The 21,354-nt window shown below is 33.0% G+C and overlaps 1 protein-coding gene across 1 annotated transcript in view; it reads left to right on the forward strand.

Annotated features, from left to right (window-relative positions):
* Positions 1 to 1,283: 1,283 nt before the first annotated feature.
* The window catches only part of LOC145256263 (uncharacterized), a 73,829-nt gene continuing 53,758 nt past the window's right edge, over positions 1,284 to 21,354 (forward strand). Inside the window, exon 1 of the mRNA XM_080114939.1 lies at positions 1,284 to 1,655. Coding sequence (XP_079971065.1) covers positions 1,603 to 1,655 — 53 coding nt within the window. The 5' untranslated portion in view covers positions 1,284 to 1,602. The remainder of the gene's footprint in view (positions 1,656 to 21,354) is intronic.

A 21,354-nucleotide genomic window follows, 5' to 3' on the forward strand; every position in this document is an offset into this window, starting at 1 on the left:
GTTCCCTCAAGTCTTTAGGGAGCAGATGAATCTATTAGCTGATAGGTCAGCCTGTGGCCGAAGAACTCAGAGGGAGGGGATGGCATTGATCCACTAGAGAAAATAGTTCTTTGTAACTGCTATACCCACACTGAAGATTGGACTGCAAGAATCCGTGGCGTAGTGAATAAAGTACTTTGTTTGCTCAAATATGTTTCGGCAATCCCCATTTCACATTGTATTCTGCAGTCCTGAACACGCTGCCTCAGAATTGTGTGAATGAACATGTATCACTGTCACATTTTTAGAGTTCTGTATTGACTCTTGCGATATTCCTAAGATTTTATGTGTTCCTTAGTCAGCTTAGTAGCCTCTGTCCATTGCTAACGGTTTTATGGGCCATGACTTAATCAATAGGGAGAGTGATGATAAAATTCAGTTATAAGTTACACTCTTTTGGAGGTTGAAGGTTCAATCTTCTATGCAGGCGATAATCAAAATACAATTGCTTAGGACTTTTACCCAATCATAGCTGACAAAATGAGAGCATGTTACCCCCATGGATTAAATAAAGGGTTTCACTTGAAATTCTGTGTAGAAAGCCAACAGAATCTACGCCATTCTTCTAATGGGCATTCTCCTTGTTGACTGCAGTGTATTGCTGGTCATGTGCAGTTCTAGGAGGTCCACCCTCCCAGGCGTTGCCTTCTATCTTTGAGAAACGTTCAGATTATTGCTAATCGCCTGAGGTACCTTTACCGGGGAATGACAACAGGGCTGCTCGGGCACTTTTTACAGGTCAAAGTACTCCTCCTTGAGGGCGCTGATTTCTCAATCCCACTTTCCGATCCTGGTGTCCAAGTTCTTGCAGTGGAAGAGAACTAAACAACGCTCTGGGAGGTCCACCCTCTCCCAGGCTTTGCCTTCTCTCCTTGAGAAGGGATTAGTTTATTGCTAATCGCCTGAAGCGCCTCTACCGGGAAATGCCAATTCCACTTTCCGACCCTTGTGTCACATTTCTCATTTGTGGGAAGGGAAATCAATACCGTCTTCTTTTCACGCCCCTAACAAAAAAGAAAAAAGGGTAACATCATACAGTCTTTTATGTTTCTCTTATTAATAAGGTTAAAGTTTCTCAATATGGTTGACTCGACATGTCCGGGGGTGTGAGTGGGGAAGAGGTTCGATTCATTCACGTTCAAGAAAACCATCTGTTGCCCGTGTTTGTCCAATGTAAAGATTAAATCGATTATGATTGTGATGAAATACAAAATAAAATGGTACGTGTGTAGACGTCACCAAAAAAAAAAAAAAAAAAAAAAAAAAAAAAAAAAGTGTGGTTGTTGGTGACCACGTTCCTAACACGCGTCAGAACAGACTTCCGCTGCAGATCGAGTCGGAATTCCTTCGCTCAACGCGCAAATTTGAAAACACAATAAAACAAAAAAAAGTTCTTTGAAAACTGTAACAAATTAAACGCAAAAAAAAAAGAAAGAAAAAGAAAAGGAACAAAAATCGGCGGAATTTTGAGGATTATATTTTTAATTTTTTTTTAGCGTTTTATGAAAAAATTAAAATTAAAAAGAAAAAAGAAAACAATTAATTAAACGGAATTACTAAATAATGCGATTGAGTTTCTTTTTGCTGTGTTGTGTGTCGTTAACGGACTTTATAAGGTGAGTAGTTGGCGGATGCCTTCCCCTCTTTCCTTTAATAATATATGAAAAGCGGGTTCTTATTCAGAATTTTACCTAAGAAGAAAAAAAAAAAATACAGAAAAATCGGTGGTTCTACAGAATTGGGACGAGATTCTGTAATCGGTAAATGGAGTTTCAGATAAAAAAAGCAATGGTTTCAGCTGATTTTTTTGTCAATTCTAATAAATTACAACGGAAACTTCCAAATTATACAGTCGAAATTACCTGAATATTACTGAATTATTTAAAAAAAAAAAAAACCCAAAAAAACTTTAATCTTGTTAGGAGGTGAAAAATTGCCGCCATCTTGTTTTAAACCAAAACGGAAAATTACCTCCCTTTTGAATTCTCCTGAGTTTTACGATCGTTTTCATCAAATTCTATTTTTTTTAATCTTTAATTAATAATTTTCTAACTAACAAGGAATACATAGATACTTAGTATCTATGTATTCCTTTTAATGTATTTTTAAGATGATTATTACCAAAAATTAGAAAAATCGATAAGTTAGAAAATTATTAATTAAAGATTAAAAAAAATAGAATTTCGGAATTCGCAATATTGAATTTCACATGAAAACAATAGTATCTAAGATACTATTGTTTTCATGTGAAATTCAATATTGCGAATTCCGAAATTTCGTCCCAACAGTGTAGAAGTGGCGAAAAATCTTTACGATGTACGTACCCGTCACGCTCGCTTCGTTTATTTTGTCCTTTAGTCCTCACATTCCATGAGCGATGTTTCTGACAAAGAGGGAAAAATTGCTGTTTTCTGGGTTAGAATTTATTTCATCTAACACTTAGTTTTGGTAAGTCTTTTGAACCTTGAAGTATTATTTTTTTTAGCTCTTTACATCAAATAGTTTCATGCCTTGTGTGGAGCGATTTCCATTAAAAAGATATATATTCCAAAAAAAATCACATAAATTGATCAAGTATGCTTTTTTTTTTTTTTTTACCTTATTGTACCACGCTACTTTTTATTAGTATTTTAAAGTTAAATTAAAATTTTACAATATCTTTTTTCATCAAATTATAAGGTGAAAGTGCAAAATAGTTACAAAACTGTAAGAAATTTTTCAGTCATAATACAAGTCCTAACTGCCATTGTATCGATCGATTTGATTGGTCGAATCTAACTAGACCTGTCACATGCCTTTGGCGCAAATTTCTATTTCCTTTTCAGATTTATCAGTTTGTTCCAGGCCAGCGAAGGAAGGAGTACTCATTTTTATTATGTCTTCTAGGAAGGAACCAAGGAGCAGAGACTTGGACCACGTATGCTCGTCACGAGAAAAGACTGAACGTCTACCATCTCCGATGCTTGCAACGTATCATGGGTCTCAATTGGTGGGATAGAATCACTAACGAAGAGGTGCTAAGACGTGCCGGCAGCCGTTCCTTGTTCCAGACACTCAAGATCCGACGATCGAGATGGCTTGGACATCTTCACAGAATGCCCGATGGACATCTCCCTAAGGATATCCTCTTCAGCGAACTGACAAATGGAACAAGAAGCCGTGGTCGCCCGGTGCTGCGCTTTAAAGACGTGGCTAAATGGGACCTGATCGCTCTTGGCATCGATGTGAATGTGTGGGAGGAGCTAGCCGAAGATAGACCAGCATGGAGGCGTGCCTTGAGTAAAGGTGGCGAAGGACTTGAGAACCTTTGGTTCGAGAGGTTGGCGCAGAGAAGACAAAACTAGTGACTACGTTTACTGTTGCTTGCATTAATCTTTCGTAGATTGCTTGCCATTATTATCTAGGAAGGAAACTTGGGCGCTAACATTAGTGCCTTCTATACTTCAGATCTCGGCCGTGGATTAAGTATAGAACAATTATAAAAGCCTACAAATTATGCTTACTTATAAGACAGAATGTCTACAATCACATTACGGACTTTTCTTATTATTATGAACTTTTCATCTTCGGTATTCAGCCTATTTGCGTTGTTACCAATATTTTAGAGCCATGATGTCCTATGGAACACAGCTAAATACATCCTTCACTGCAACAGATTGCGACAGCATTGCATAATGCAAAAGGACTCAAACTACCACTTCATAGAAGCAAACTACCCGCTCCAAAGTTGGACACAAGATGGGTGCACTATTTTGCAATAATATTCTGTGTACCAATAAAGTCTGTCTGGAATTTTACAGGTAAGGTTTGTTGTTTTGTGATTGTCTCATTTCTTGCCTTCAACAGAGAGCATCGAACATGTTAGATAAAATTCCCATCTTGACGTAAAATAATTCCTCTCAAAACACCCTCCATCTTAAGAATGGCTTTCTAAATAATAACGTTATTATTTCAGCATAGTACAATAAGTGCATAAGTACCGCGATGTTAACAGTAATTTATAGCCATTACAAGGCTGATCTTGATTTCGATAGTTCGAATTGAGTTGACTCCTCCGTATTTATTAAACATGGCGGATCAAAGCACAAAGTTTCGTGTCCTCATAAAATTTGATTTACTTTGTTAAAAGAAACAAACAAAAAAAAACTACTTGATCAATTTATGTAATTTTTGGAATATGACATTTTCATTCTGTGATGGGTACATACATCATAAAGATTTTTTTTATCTATTTTTGTTTTATAAATGTTAGAAATTTGACAATTACATCATGCCTCCCATTGTATTCGTTTTGGACCAATCAGATTGGTTAATTGTATTTGCTGTGCGGGGGGGGGGTCGCCTTGGCGGGCTTTTTGCATGAGTGCCTTTCTTTTTCAGTTCCACAGATACAGTCGAAGAAGAAGGAATGGAACTCAACACTCTCTGAATGAGGAACAGTGTGCACCTCTTCCTGTTCGTTTCCTTGAGACTTTTATTTAAAGCCTAAATAATTAGTCTCAATTACTATTATATGAGTCTCCCAGAGACTTTGAGGTCTAAATTGCTGACCTGTTATTAAGGACCTTTCCTTCAATAAACATTAATTATGAATAATGGAAGGGTGTAGTGGGTTCAATCTTAGCTGAGGCCGAAAGATTATGATGATGATGATGATGATGATGATGATGATTTTATGATCTAGCAGGACTTTTCCTTCTTGTTAACTATTATGATATTTGGTCTTGTTTGGATGAATTTATTTGTATGTTTTTAAAAAAAAATTTTTTTTTAATTACATTTTCACCCCAAACAAGGCACATTGCCACTTTGATGTAGGGGGCTACTATCAGGGACATAAGCTACAGGGGTACTATGTAGGGATTTGAGCAGCAAGATGTCGGTTCACATTACACTTGAACTTCTGCATGTCAGTACAGTTGGGGAAGCAGGGACCTGGAATAGAATTCCAAAGTCTAGCAGTTCTGGGGAAGAAACTACTGGAGTAGAAAGATCTTTTACATCTAGGGATCTCTACTGTGTGGAGGTGGGATTTACCTGCCTGTCGAGTTTATCAAGGGTGTTTACGGTGTGGGGACACAAGTGCTTGCAGTTCGTCAGAGCATTCACCATTACTTGTAGAACAGGCAGAGGGACGCAACATTTTGTCGATAGGACAGGGGCTGAAGCTTAGTTGACAGTTCAGAACCTATCAGATTTGCGACTCAATTTTGAACCTTGTCCAGGAGCGAGAGACTAGTAGCAGATGCACCAGCCCAATTATGACAACAATACTCCATCCATGGACGAATGGTGGCCTTATAGAGGTACAGGATACTTTCGGGTGTTAGTAGTTTTCTAGCATGGTAGAGAGAGCCCACCTTCTTCGCAGAGGTCCTGGCAATGCTCTCAATGTAATTGTTCCAACTCATGTTTCCTGTGAACGTTAGGCCAAGGAGCTTGAAAGATGTACTTTCAGATAAAGAGTCATTGGCCATTGCTATTGGTGGTAGAGAAGGTTTCTTGTAATTATTGAAGGAAACCAGTTTAGTCTTGGCAGCATTGAATGTGACCATTCATTTTTGTCCCCATTCCACTACAGATCGGAGGTCATCCTCTAGTGTTTCTGCCATTTCTTTAGATATGTGTTTATTTGTTTTCCTGTCGTGCCTCGTGTGGTGTCATCAGCATATATACCCATCTTTGAGGCAATTTTGTCGGGGAGGTTATTTATGAATATTAGGAATAATAGAGGTCCAAGAATAGACCCCTGAGGCACTCCTGCATTTATATCATATTGTTTAGATGTACGACCGTCGAGGACAACCCGGATTTTTCTCTTATCTAAGAAGGATTTAATTATGTTAAGTATTCTTCCAGTAACGGTTTGTGCTTGTATCATTTGTTAGTATGTACAAGATGCAATTGTTTGCATAGTTCCTAGTGTACTGCTTCCCCACTGGATTATATTTATTCTTATATTCTTTTTGGGCTAATTTGTTGTATTCATTTATTATGTGGTTTTATCATTTCGTCCTTTTGTCCACAGAGTCTGCATTTGTTGTTTTCTTGTGTCCTATCGATCTTTGCTTCAATATAGTTTGTTCTAATTGTGTTATCTTGTGTGGCTGTTATTAGTGATTCAGTTTCTCTATTTAGGTTTTCTTTTTATAGCCATGTCCAAGTGTTTTCATTAGTCTCATACTTTGTCATCCTTATGAATCATCTGTGTAGCCGTTTATTGTTTCATTTTTCTTTTCTCATCTCATCCCTTGCCTCTCAGTTCACTGTCTTGTTCATTTTTTGCAGTGTCTCTTGCTGATTTATCTTTCTGTCTTCTGCATTTTGTATTTTTCTAATTCTTTTTGCTTGTCATTCACAATATTCTATACCAATCGATCCTCTTCCTCCGCCTCTCCTTTTCACATAGCACCATCCTTTGGATGCCATGCATTGTATATGGTCATAAGTTTCCTTGAGTTCTGATGAAAATGCTTTAGTTCTTCTTTGGTCCATCCCATGAACGGTCCAGAGTATCTTACTAGCGATTCTGTCCATGTGTTTTTACCTTTTATTAAGTTTCTACTATATAATTTAGTTTCTAGGAGTTTTCTTGCTCTTCTTAGGTAGTCTTTTCCAATTTTTTTCCTTCATTTATCGTTGTAATTGTTATTATCTGTATATTAATACAGTAATTCTCTTCGACCGTTATCATCCTGACATCCTTTAAAAGGAAAGTGGAATATTCCAAATGGCTAATAAACATTTGATTAAATAATAAAACAAAACAAAACAAAAAATGGTGTCGCTAGGTAGGAAAACCCTAGCCACATTCTGACTGGATGAGGAAAACGCATGCCATATTCTCATTGGATAGAAGCAATCTCGCTAACCAACCAAAATATTAAAACAGTATGGTGGTTTTAGTTTTCAGTTCAAATGTAATTTTTTCATAAAAATAATCACCACAGACCTGTCAAATTAACAGATAAAATATTGGGATACAATTTTTATATCTGTGCTAACGGTTATTTATATAAACTTTATTTTAAGCTTTACATTTTTATGTAAAATAAATAAATAAATAATTTACTTTATACACCCTCGGAATATAAATGGACTATTCTCGCTGATTAAGATTTAACTTGTTTATCTATCTATTTTATTTTATATATTAAAACAAAACAATGAAAAATAAATTCTTTTTTAAACTAATTATTATTAGGGTGCTTTTAAATAATTCGTCACTGGCCTGAGGGAGATAACTCTATTTTACTAAGAAATCTTCATTTTTTTTATCATATAAGAATGTGGGACACTAAATAACACAAAACATTTTATATTAATGCAAAACATTTAACCTTACAAAAACATTAATAACAAGAAAGAAGCTGATATTTGGTTTGTTGGTGAATGTCCTAGAAAAGTCACTTCTGATTAATTGTAAGAAAACATGTTTTGTAAAAACTTTAAGAAAAAATTATTTGTTTTTAAACAACTTTATTTAATGTTCCAAAGTTTTAACATTGCAAAAATGCTCTGGAAAAGTCACTTTTTTTCATTGAAACAAACAATTATTTGTTTTCGACTACTTTATTTAATGTTACAAAGTTTTAACATGACAAAATACTTTATTTAATGTTAAAAAGTTTTAACATAACAAAATACTTTATTTAATGTTAAAAAGTTTTAACATAACAAAATACTTTATTTAATGTTACAAAGTTTGAACATGACAAAATACTTTATTTAATGTTAAAAAGTTTTAACATAACAAAATACTTTATTTAATGTTAAAAAGTTTTAACATGACAAAATACTTTATTTAATGTTACAAAGTTTTAACATAACAAAATACTTTATTTAATGTTACAAAGTTTTAACATGACAAAATACTTTATTTAATGTTACAAAGTTTTAACATAACAAAATACTTTATTTAATGTTACAAAGTTTTAACATACAAAATACTTTATTTAATGTTTCAATGTTTTAACATAACAAAATACTTTATTTAATGTTAAAAAGTTTTAACATGACAAAATACTTTATTTAATGTTACAAAGTTTTAACATACAAAATGCTTTATCTAATGTTACAAAGTTTTAACATACAAAATACTTTATTTAATGTTAAAAAGTTTTACATAACAAAATACTTTATTTGATGTTACAAAGTTTTAACATAACAAAATACTTTATTTAATGTTAAAAAGTTTTAACATTACAAAATACTTTATTTAATGTTACAAAGTTTTAACATACAAAATACTTTATTTAATGTTACAAAGTTTTAACATGACAAAATACTTTATTTAATGTTACAAAGTTTTAACATGACAAAATACTTTATTTAATGTTACAAAGTTTTAACATTACAAAATACTTTATTTAATGTTACAAAGTTTTAACATAACAAAATACTTTATTTAATGTTACAAAGTTTTAACATAACAAAATACTTTATTTAATGTTACAAAGTTTTAACATAATAAAATGCTTTATTTAATGTTACAAAGTTTTAACATAACAAAAATGCCATGGAAAAGTCACTTCTGATTAATTGCAAAAATGCCCTGGAAAAGTCCCTTCTGATTAATTACAAAAATATTCTAGAAAAGTCAATTCTGATTAATTGTAAAGAAAAAATGTTTTTACAAAATTGCCCTGGAAAAGTCACTTCTTATTAATTGTTAGAAAAATGGTTTATTTAACTACTTTATTTAGTATAACAAAGAGAGAGGGAGCAACAGATGCAGCGTTATAGTTGTTGAAACGAGGGATCAGCAAACATTATTCCTGATAATTCGTTTGTGGATTTTCCAACTACTTTATTTTATGTTACAAAGTTTTAACATTTCAAAAATACTCCGGAAAAGTCACCTTTGTTTAATTACAAGAATGCCATGTAAATGTCACTTCTGATCAATTGTAAGAAAAAAATGATTTGTTTTTTAACTGCTTTCTAGAGCAGATCACAATACTATAAAGTTAGTTATCGCCAGCTTATGTCTGGCCAGTGCAAATCACAATACTAAGAAGTTAGTTATTGCCAGCCAGTGTTTGGTCGGTGCAGATCACAATACTAATAAGTTAATTATCACCAGCCAGTGTGTGGTGGGGGCAAATCACAATAGTAATGAATTACTTACTGCAATCCAGTGTTTCAAAATTTTAATTCTATTGAAATTTATATCTGTATATTGTTACTTCATTATTCAATATTAATGCTTTGCGTTATGATTAATATGCACAGAAATATTTAATCAGTTTTAACTTTTATAAATGTTCAGGGTTTTGAATTTATATATTGTTTATTCTAATGTATTATAAGATTTTTTTTATTGTATCTCTTATTAAAATTTAAAGAATATATTAAGTGTTGATATTTTAAAAATTCAACTGATGAGTTTTGAATTAAATTGTAAAAAGAACATATTATTCCTGATTTTCAAAGACTCATTATATATATTCAGATTTGCATTTGAATAAAAACCTTTCTTTGTTTTGACCTATCTATGCATGCGATTTTATAGGAGTTTTATGAAAATCTTACTTTCAGTGAATACAAAACCTTTTTTTTTAATTTTTTAATACTTGAAAAAGTTTTGTCAGCCTTTTGAAATGTTCGTTGGATTGATTATAGATCATAATAAAATGAAATTATGTTTCATGTAAACGTTTTATTAATATTTTATTTCCATTTAAAAATCTTCATTGAATTCTGTTTCACTAAAATATTTAGAAATAACTAGCGGGACTTGTGGAAATTTTGAATTCAACTTTTGTCTCAAAACGATTGAATCATGACTGCATCATCTTTGTTACTAAGAATTACTCAACGCTCGAGATAGTGAGTACATTGATTCTTCGCCGCCATCTTTGTTACTAAGAATTACTCAATAATTGAGATTGTGACGGCATTGATTCTTCGCTGATTTGATTTACTGCTGCTATCTTTGTTCGACCTAATATCTCAACACTTAGCAATAACAATCAAAACTCATCTAATAATTTCCAACATTGCAAAAATAACAATAAAAATGTGATTAAAAGTTCAAATAACTTTAATAATAGTAATAATAGAAAATTCATCTAACAAATTCAATTTCATTATGAATTAGAATATTTATGTTATGGAATATATATTTTTGCAAGTGTTGCCATCTCATCTGCCAACATCCTACACTTTTATTTTTTCTTTAACCAAATTCCACCAATCGATTGCATTCCTTACTAATTCTATTTTCTTACAACCATGAACAAATTGCAAAAGCGTGTTTCTATCAAATCTTATTACTTACATACCAAATTATCAGATTATCAAGAGAAGATTGTGAGATAGTTATTACTGATTTACAAGTCGCTTTGATTAAATTATAATCTATAGAAAAAAAGGAGTCAATCCCGGAATCTAAATTGCCAAATTATCACCTTACATCAGTGCATTTAAGAGGTGTTATCACTGCACAAGAAAAAGTCTGGCGTATATAATAAACAGTAGGTTTTTTACCAAGATAAGGATGTGTTCAAAATGAATACTGTACAAGTAATTTATTTATTTGGTAGAATACTGTACAAGTAATTTATTTATTTGGTAGAATATCGTACAAGTAATTTATTTATTTGGTAGAATACTGTACAAGTAATTTATTTATTTGGTAGAATACTGTACAAGTAATTTATTTATTTGGTAGAATATTGTACAAGTAATTTATTTATTTGGTAGAATACTGTACAAGTAATTTATTTATTTGGTAGAGTATTGTACAAGTAATTTATTTATTTGGTAGAATATTGTACAAGTAATTTATTTATTTAGTAGAATATTGTACAAGTAATTTATTTATTTGGTAGAATACTGTACAAGTAATTTATTTATTTGGTAGAATACTGTACAAGTAATTTATTTATTTGGTAGAATACTGTACAAGTAATTTATTTGGTAGAATACTGTACAAGTAATTTATTTATTTGGTAGAATACTGTACAAGTAATTTATTTATTTGGTAGAATATTGTACAAGTAATTTATTTATTTGGTAGAATACTGTACAAGTAATTTATTTATTTGGTAGAATACTGTACAAGTAATTTATTTATTTGGTAGAATACTGTACAAGTAATTTATTTATTTGGTAGAATACTGTACAAGTAATTTATTTATTTGGTAGAATATTGTACAAGTAATTTATTTATTTGGTAGAATACTGTACAAGTAATTAATTTATTTGGTAGAATACTGTAAAAGTAATTTATTTATTTGGTAGAATATTGTACAAGTAATTTATTTATTTGGTAGAATACTGTACAAGTAATTTATTTATTTGGTAGAATACTGTACAAGTAATTTATTTGGTAGAATACTGTACAAGTAATTTATTTGGCAGAATACTGTACAAGTAATTTATTCATTTGGTAGAATACTGTACAAGTAATTTATTTATTTGGTAGAATATTGTACAAGTAATTTATTTATTTGGTAGAATACTGTACAAGTAATTTATTTATTTGGTAGAGTATTGTACAAGTAATTTATTTATTTGGTAGAATATTGTACAAGTAATTTATTTATTTGGTAGAATATTGTACAAGTAATTTATTTATTTATTTGGTAGAATACTGTACAAGTAATTTATTTATTTGGTAGAATATTGTACAAGTAATTTATTTATTTGGTAGAATACTGTACAAGTAATTTATTTATTTGGTAGAATATTGTACAAGTAATTTATTTATTTGGTAGAATACTGTACAAGTAATTTATTTATTTGGTAGAACATTGTACAAGTAATTTATTTATTTGGTAGAATATTGTACAAGTAATTTATTTATTTGGTAGAATATTGTACAAGTAATTTATTTATTTGGTAGAATACTGTACAAGTAATTTATTTATTTGGTAGAATATTGTACAAGTAATTTATTTATTTGGTAGAATATTGTACAAGTAATTTATTTATTTGGTAGAATACTGTACAAGTAATTTATTTATTTGGTAGAATATTGTACAAGTAATTTATTTATTTGGTAGAATACTGTACAAGTAATTTATTTATTTGGTAGAATATTGTACAAGTAATTTATTTATTTATTTGGTAGAATACTGTACAAGTAATTTATTTATTTGGTAGAATATTGTACAAGTAATTTATTTATTTGGTAGAATACTGTACAAGTAATTTATTTATTTGGTAGAATATTGTACAAGTAATTTATTTATTTGGTAGAATACTGTACAAGTAATTTATTTATTTGGTAGAATATTGTACAAGTAATTTATTTATTTGGTAGAATATTGTACAAGTAATTTATTTATTTGGTAGAATATTGTACAAGTAATTTATTTATTTGGTAGAATACTGTACAAGTAATTTATTTGGTAGAATACTGTACAAGTAATTTATTTGGCAGAATACTGTACAAGTAATTTATTCATTTGGTAGAATACTGTACAAGTAATTTATTTATTTGGTAGAATATTGTACAAGTAATTTATTTATTTGGTAGAATACTGTACAAGTAATTTATTTATTTGGTAGAGTATTGTACAAGTAATTTATTTATTTGGTAGAATATTGTACAAGTAATTTATTTATTTATTTGGTAGAATACTGTACAAGTAATTTATTTATTTGGTAGAATATTGTACAAGTAATTTATTTATTTGGTAGAATATTGTACAAGTAATTTATTTATTTGGTAGAATATTGTACAAGTAATTTATTTATTTGGTAGAATATTGTACAAGTAATTTATTTATTTGGTAGAATACTGTACAAGTAATTTATTTATTTGGTAGAATATTGTACAAGTAATTTATTTATTTGGTAGAATATTGTACAAGTAATTTATTTATTTGGTAGAATATTGCACAAGTAATTTATTTATTTGGTAGAATATTGTACAAGTAATTTATTTATTTGGTAGAATATTGCACAAGTAATTTATTTATTTGGTAGAATATTGTACAAGTACCTTATTTCACTTCATATTATTGTGAAAGCGGGTAAAGGGAATGGGGAGTATAAGGAGTCAGTCATGGAAATGGCTGACGCAGTTTATGGTCTAAACATCACTTTATTTCATATATATTTTAAAAGGAGGGCTTAAAGGAGTCAGTCCCGGAAATAGCTGAAGCAATTTACGATCTAAAAATCAGTTTATTTCATCCAACAAATTCAGACATTCAATTTCATGAATGAATTAAGAATATTTATCTTATAAAATATATATGCTTACAAGTGTTGCCATATCATCTGCCAACATCCTAAACTTTTATTTTTTTCTTTAACCAAATCCCACCAATCGCATTCGTTACTGATTCATTCCATTTTCTTAACACTGTAAAAAAATCGCAAAAGTAGACATGTAACACGTTTCTATCAATTCTTATTACTTACATGCCAAATTATCAGGTTATTAAGAAAAAATAGTGACATAATTATTACTGATTTATAAGTAATTTTGATTAAATTAAAAACTCCTCCAAAAAAAAATGATGCCTTACTATAGTTTTATTTCAAGCAGTATACACTGACCTGCTTGGTCGCATGCCAATCTCAGACTGCCGGACACCGGTCTCGATACCGGAAGTAACGTCACCAGAGGAAGTGACGTCATTAGATAGTCCATTAATCCCATGGAGGGGCGTCTCCAATACCCCCTCCCAAGCTTTTTGTTCGTAAAAGCTGTCAGTACCTCTTCCTTTTTAGGATTTACCATCAATGGCTTGGTAAACTTTCTCTTACGGAACAACTGTCGTAGTTCAGGTGTTGGTTGAGGAGGTTCAAGATCAAAAGTTTCGAAGACAGTGTCTATCGACTCATCTTCCAATGGTGGACTGTTGCTGGTTTTAACTGATCGACATTTTCTTAGTTGGTTCTGGTGACGTTTGTGGGTATATGTTGGTCCCTGGATGATATATACCATGTCACCGACTCTCTTAGAAATTGTACCCACCTCCTAGAATGATGTGTTGTTTTTATAACTTTTGAAAAACACTCTTTCAGCTGATATGAAACGTTTACTGGGTACACAAGTGGTCATTAGTGGCCTTGACTGTTTGGGTAAGAGCTTGTCAAAAACAGATCTCACTTTCCGCGCAAACATCGTTTCTGCAGGTGAAACTGCTGTTGGTGTGTTCGAGTTAGGTGTAATCCTATACACGTGTAGAAATTGTTGAAGTGTTTGATCTGTTGGGGTCCCTTGAGCCTTCTTAGGTTGCTTTGGCTTGGGGAATTCTTTTGGCATGGGTTTTTTAGCTTCCGGCTTTGCAGTTTCAGTTTTTTTTTCTTCCTTTGGCAGATTCTGTTGAAGCTTTCTTTTTCGATTTCTCTGTTGCTCCGAATGGGACGTTTCGTTTCTTCTTGAAACGGGCATAGTGTTTTCTTTTAGTTCGAATCTTGCTATAGCCTTTGTACATTTTGCTAGTCCAGGTGAGAATACTTCTAGACATTCCTCCTTCAGTTGTTTCGCCTCCGTAGACGAGTCTTCTACCCTATGACAATCTATTCATAGGTTGGTCCCACAATTCGAATCGCTCCATCCAATCAGTACCGAACAGGTTTTCAGATGTCCTATGTACGTACACTTTTACTTTTTTAGTAACACCATTTAAGGTCACCGGGAGTGTGAGCTCTCCCTTGAATTCCACTTTATCGCCTGTTAAAGCACGAGCTGATTTTTTCGTCCTCTGCATGGTTGGTTTCCTTAGCCATTTCCTTGTCTTAAGGTTAATGATGGACAGGTCTGATCCAGAATCCAATTGTAGATGCACAGTTTTGTTTGCGATGTTAACTGTGACATATTTGCGCTGGTTGTTATCCAAATCCAAGTCGAATCTAGTCTGTCGGACGCTGTTCTTGACCTTGTTCTTCCTTCACTGGGTCGCTTTGTGGCCCTTTCTGCCACATTCGTTGCAGTACTTATATTTGTAAAATCATCGACTCAACCAATGTTTCCCGCCGCAGCGAGAGCATGGGCTTGTAGGGGATCCGGGTCTTGTGACTGGGTGGTACTTATTAGGTGTAACCTGAGTTTTTTTACTTCCAGCTTTGCTTTTTCGGAGTGAGTATTTTTCCGCTCTGAAGTTTGTCCTTCTAATGAATGTTGCGCCTTACCCCTCGACGTGTCTCGAGTTGTTGCTTATGCAGACTACCCGTTGACAGTCCTCGGCCAACCTCTGGAGGGTGAGGCCCTGTTCGCTCTGAAGTCTAGAGAGAACATATTGCCTAATCTCAGCGTTTTTGAATTAGACTAAACCCACTACAAAAATTAAACACTTGAAGCCATCTACCGATAAGTCAGATAGACGCAAATCATCGCAGTGTTTATTTACCATGGACACGAAGGTTAGGTAATCGTCACTTTTTTGCAGGTTAAAGCACTTCCATCTTCTATGAAAGAGCATAGAATTCACTCATCTTTCTAGGGAGAATATAATCCACAAACTTGCTATGTTCTGTGGTCCCTAATTTCCTCAAAAGTAGGCGAACTTTTTTTGCGTTGCTTCACTCTTGACAATCCACGGTGAATAGGTCCTCATATCTCCAATAGAAAGCGTCAAATGTCCCCTCCAACTTCGGTTGGTAGTTGAACGTTTCTATAGCGTTCCATATTGTACTTTGGGAAAAAGCGAAACTGTCGCCCCTGTGTTCCGTTCTATCGAATATTTTTAACAATAGCTCTTCTTGTCTCTGTGTTTGAAATAGCATTCTCTCCTTTAACGCTTATTGCCTCTCTTGAAATTGTAATTGGAGCTGTTTATCACATTCTTTTAAATTTTCCTCAGCTTTCTGCTGCTGGTCCATCTGAGCCTTTAATAGCTGTATTAATACTGCTTTAACGTCCTCCATTTTTTAATGGCTTTTACAAACGCACAAAAAAAAAAGTTATTTCTGTTTTTTGACTGGAGAAGAGAGATGAAAATAATTTTAAAAAATAAAAAAGAAAATGTCCTTTCTTTGAGTGTGTGCGTATAAAGGAAGGAGCAATGTGTCCCTTACTTCTTGGTAAAAACCTTAGAGATAATCCAATATGATGGTGGATAAAAAAAAAAAAATTACTTGCGAAACAAAAAACAAAAAAAAAATGTACCGTGATACAATACAGTTGCAAAAGAATAAAAATACTTGTGGAATTGTCTGGAAGTTAACCAAAATGGCTGTTTTTTTATATATGTGTGTGTGTGGGAGGGGTTGTCCCCACGTGTCAGAAAAAGAAATTTTTTACTTTAGAACCGACAGTTAAAAATATAATATTTCATAAAATTCCACTCAATGAAAAAAAGTCTTTCTTTTAGTCCAAGTAAAACGAAAAGGGAAAAACAAGAAACATTTCTCTCTCATTACAATATTGCATAAGTTAGCAGCAAAAACAAAGGCAAAAAAAAATTTTCACTTCATTTGAAAAATGTTCAAATCTGCATATGAATAAACAGTCGACATTTTATGATACAATTGTTCTCGCGGTGAATTAGATTTTTCTCTTTTTTTCTTTCTTCTTTCAATAAGCAACCAGATTAATTTTGAAACATTACGAAAATGCGTTTTGTACAGTTCTTTTCAATTTAAGTATAGAGACAAAAAAATTAACTTAAAATTTCGTCGGTAACTTTGCCATGTGTTCGTTTTCTTTTTTTTTTTGTTTTTAGCACATAATTGCCAGCCGACTTCTTAGCTTGTAAATCCGACGTTCTTTTGAAGTCAATTAGAATTTTTTTTTTGTGGAGTTAACCCATGTGATGTCGCCAGTTCTTATGGGGTTAAATGGTAATAAGAGTTTGTGTGTAATCCGGGAAGAAGGGCTAGTCTGTGAAGGCCATAGGAGATTTTTTTTGGTGATGAATCATTACGGACGGTGAAATAAGAAGAACAGGAGGATTCCTGGGTTTATGTTGTTTTTCTTTCTTGGGAGCGTTTCTCTGGTACCTAGAATGGACCAGCTTAAGCTAGTGATGCTTATGGTGAACGCCCTTGTTCCCGCGTGCTACTGGTTAATAAAAGCCGGTTTGCGATTCCCAGACTTGGAGATGTGTGTTTCCTCCACGTAGCTGAGGCGGAAGACAGTAGAATCATGTAATACCGTGGTGATTGGTGAGAGGATGGAGACCATTGACATGTAACGAACTGGCCGTAGGCCGTGAGAATTGAGGATTATGGTGACAGTCTTTTTTGTTATCCGAATGAATATAGGTGTTCCCCTTACATGGAAATGGGGATAGTTGAAAATGTATGTTCAGGCCATACATTTTGATAATATGATGGGGGAGGAGATGTAGTATTGGGAATCCCAGCTTAAATGCTATCTAGGTAGGTTGGAGAAATAGTAAAATATGTAAGTATACTTTCGATTCCCATCAGCGAGTTTAGTGGGATCACAGAAGGTTAGATTTGACACTCATCAAACTCAAGTCAGCTTTAATGACCTAGGTCAGATGCACCGGAAATTAGGGGTGACGTGCACCGGAAATTAGGGGTAACGGGAATTGTGGTCGTAGTCTTCCGGTTGACGGACACATGGGGAGAGTTGGTTTGGCCTGCAGATGGAACAGACAGGAGATTAAAGTCTCTCCACAGCAACCACGGTCCATGATAGGCTTGCCTTTAATAAAAAGAATTGAAGCTTCAAATCCATCTTGTGCTATCGATGCATCTGCAACAGTAAGTGACCACTCCCCATGAGATGGAGACCAGCGACCAGAAGATATTATTCGCTGGACAAGGCAATGTACGCATGACATTATTTGCGCAAACACGTCGAGACCCTTCAAGGCAAGAAACGGTGTAAGAATAGACACACACACACATGCCCATATAAGTAAAAACATATATGTAAGAACACACAGACACTTAAAAGTACCTTAGTAAAAGTAATCGTAAAAGAGACCAGAAGATATCAAGGATAGAAACGGTGTAAGGATAGAACATACACACTCATATAAGTAAGAACATATATGTAAGAACACACAGACTTTAAAAGTACCCTTAATCGTAAAAAGAGACAGCAACAAGAAAACGTAAAAGAGAATAACAATAGGAGCATTTAATAATAATATTAATAAATAGATAAACACTTCATTTTTAACACATATATATATATATATATATATGTATATATATATATATATATATATATATATATATATATATATATATATATATATATAAAAGGCAAATATATATAAAAGGCAAAATGTGTGTGACCATTTCGTGTATGTCTTCAAAAAGCTTTTCTCACACACGCTCCTGGGGTCGTTACTATCGCTTAAAACTGTGTATATAGGTCCTATATAATAATATCTAGGAATTAGGAAACCGCGTATAGATTTATTTACGTCGATTTTTACAAAATTATTGCTATTTTGGCTTCTCGCGTGTTGATTGGGCTTTTTAGTATAAATAAAGTGAAACTAAACTCAAACGACGTCTTCTCGGCATTGCGCCGGGAAAAATGTCCAGAAGCAATCAGCTTTTATCAGACAGTTCTGGACAATTGGGAGCTGCTTCCCCCCTCCCCAACATCTGTTGGGGGAAGAAACAGTTAAATTTGGGTAAACAAACCCAAACGCTGCGTGACTTCTATTTGACCTTCTTAATTAGGTCAAATGGAAGCAGCAGAGTTAACTTTTATTGCGCACGCCTGTTTTTATAGTTAAATAACCTGCTTAATGTTGTCTGTCGCCGTGGCTCAATGGGTAACGTAGTACAGTTTTTTTTCACACATTAATTTCCAACTCAAGGGTACGGTTCGATTCTCATACTTACCTACCAAAACATTTATTTTATTATTTAAACCCCCCCCCCCCCCCGAGTTTTGATTTACCTCAAGACACCCGGGCATCGCCGGGTACCCCCCGCTAGTATATATATAAAAGCGAAAATGTGTGCATGTATGTATGTGTGTTCGCTTTTTGTGTATGTCTACAAAAGGCTTTTTTCACCGTGATTCTTGGTTGGCTCGCTCCCTCTTAAAACTTTTTATATGCTGTCTAAATAATAATATCTACGACTAAGGAACTCTGGTCGCAGCTATCTTTAATTTACCCGACTTTTACAAGCTATTTTCGAGATATTTTTTGATCGTCGCATAGCGGGGAAAACAGAAACTGGCTTCCAACGCAAAACTAGGTCAAACATCACGCGACTTAACGTTCTCGCAATTAATTTCGCTTTATAAATGTCAACTTAACACGCTCATCAATTCATCTATTCCCATGGTCGAGATGGTTAGGTCGCAGGTTTTTTTTTCCATTTCCTTTCCACCTCCATGTCAAAGGTTCGGGGTTCAAGCCTACCTTTCTACTAAAACTTTTTTTTTCTTTTACACCTCCAAACACCCGGCCAACGTTTTTTTTTTTTTTAAATAGGGTATTTTGATCTACCCCCTCCCCAACACACACACACAATCCAAACACCCGGGCAACGCCGGGTACCCCCCTAGTATATATATAATATGTTTATATGTAATTTAACTACTTAGGGCAGTAATTACACATGAATGAATAACATAAATTAAAGCTTTTTTCAACCAATGATGTTTCTACAAACACTCGCCTTGCAGCTTCTTTGAGGTTCCTTTTTTCCCCCCTCAGACTTTCTTGTTTATATGTTTTTTTTTTTCACCCGATGATGATGATTCGATCAGGAATTGAAAACATTCGTGACACTTATGGAATTTACATTAATTTTTTTTGATTTTCACACAAGAAAGGTAAAAAAATAACATAAAAATCGAAAAAAATAAAAAAGGTATAATTAAATGTATTTTTAACAATGAAAAAATCTGCTTTTAAGCAGATACACACACACAATATATATACACACGTACACACACACACACACACACATTGTGTGTGTGTGTGTGTGTGTGTGTGTGTGTGTGTGTGTTGGTTGTTTTTTTGTTTTACGGCATATTAACCCTTTTCAGGTTATTTAATGCCGAATCCAGTGATTTTGAAGAAAATTTTGTAATAGAATATATATATATATTTTTTCAAGCTGGTTTCTATTTAACCCATAGTTGGGACCCTAACAGGTACTACCACTCCGGGTCAGAGTGGACCTGGGAGCAATGGCAATTAAAGGGTGGCTCCACACTCCCCAAATCCCGCAAGCTGGAGCCTCACGATCGGATATAATTTAAGGTCATATCCAGGACCTGTGCGTGTGTGTGCGTATGTATGTGCGTGTGTGTGTGTGTGTGTGTGTTCACACTATATATATATATATATATATACACACACACACGTGTGTGTGTGTGTGTGTGTGTGTGTGTGTGTGTGTGTGTGTGTGTGTGTGTGTGTGTGTGTGTGTGTTATATGGGGAGTTAAAAGAATAAGAATAAGATCGATTCTCTAAAAGAAGACTTATCGGGACAATTCAAAGTTCAACAAATTACTTTGGAGCTTATATAGAATATCAATAAAATAAGAAAGGTACTCATGCACTTATTGATCCGTGCTGAAATAATAACGTTATTATTTAAAAAGCCTATTCTTAACATGGGGAGGGAAGGGTGTTTTGTACCTATTCTGTACTTTAATCTTACAATTGAATAAAAAACATATCATAAAACTTAATTAAACTTGGAAATACAATTTAAAAAATAGCGCGGATCAGTAACTGCATTAGCACCATAAGAAAATTACAATATAAAGATATATACTAATGTATATAGATTTATTCATTTATTCAATAAGGAGCGGTAAAATATTACGTTTTCTTTCACTTTCTTTTCTGCTTTTGGGTTCGTCACAGGTTCGAACCTCCCTCCCTACTAACACTTTTTTTTTCTCTTTTACACCTCCAAACACCCGAGCAACGCCGGGTACCTCTGCTAGTAAAATAGAATTATAAAGTAATAATAAATAATAAAGATATAAGAAATACAAAGTTATTAAATATAATAAAAATAATAAAAAGTAGATATAAAAAATCAGTATAAAATTAAAAAAATATAAGAATTATAGAGTAATAATAAATAATAAAGGTATATGAAATACAAAGTCATTAAATGTAAAAGAATAAAACAATATAGAGATAGAAATATAAACAATATAACGAGCCAAGTAAAACATGAAATAAAATAAAATGAAAATACAACAATAAGGAAAATTTACAGTGGGAGAAAGTTCTTAAAAGGCAGAGGAGTAGAGATGTTATTCAAAGTTTTTTTTAGGTCCTTGTTGAATGCAAAGCCGTGTTGAAATATTTTTAAAAAATATCAATAAATAAACGGAAGTTCCTATGTGAGAATTACAGTCTTCATCCAGTTTAACGAATTGCGGTTGGTGATAGAAATGTTGAAATCTTTTAGAATATTAAACCCAGAATGAA

This window comes from Euprymna scolopes, chromosome 32 (assembly GCF_053919585.1).
Source record: "Euprymna scolopes isolate OS-2025 chromosome 32, ASM5391958v1, whole genome shotgun sequence".
Lineage (NCBI taxonomy): Eukaryota > Metazoa > Mollusca > Cephalopoda > Sepiida > Sepiolidae > Euprymna > Euprymna scolopes.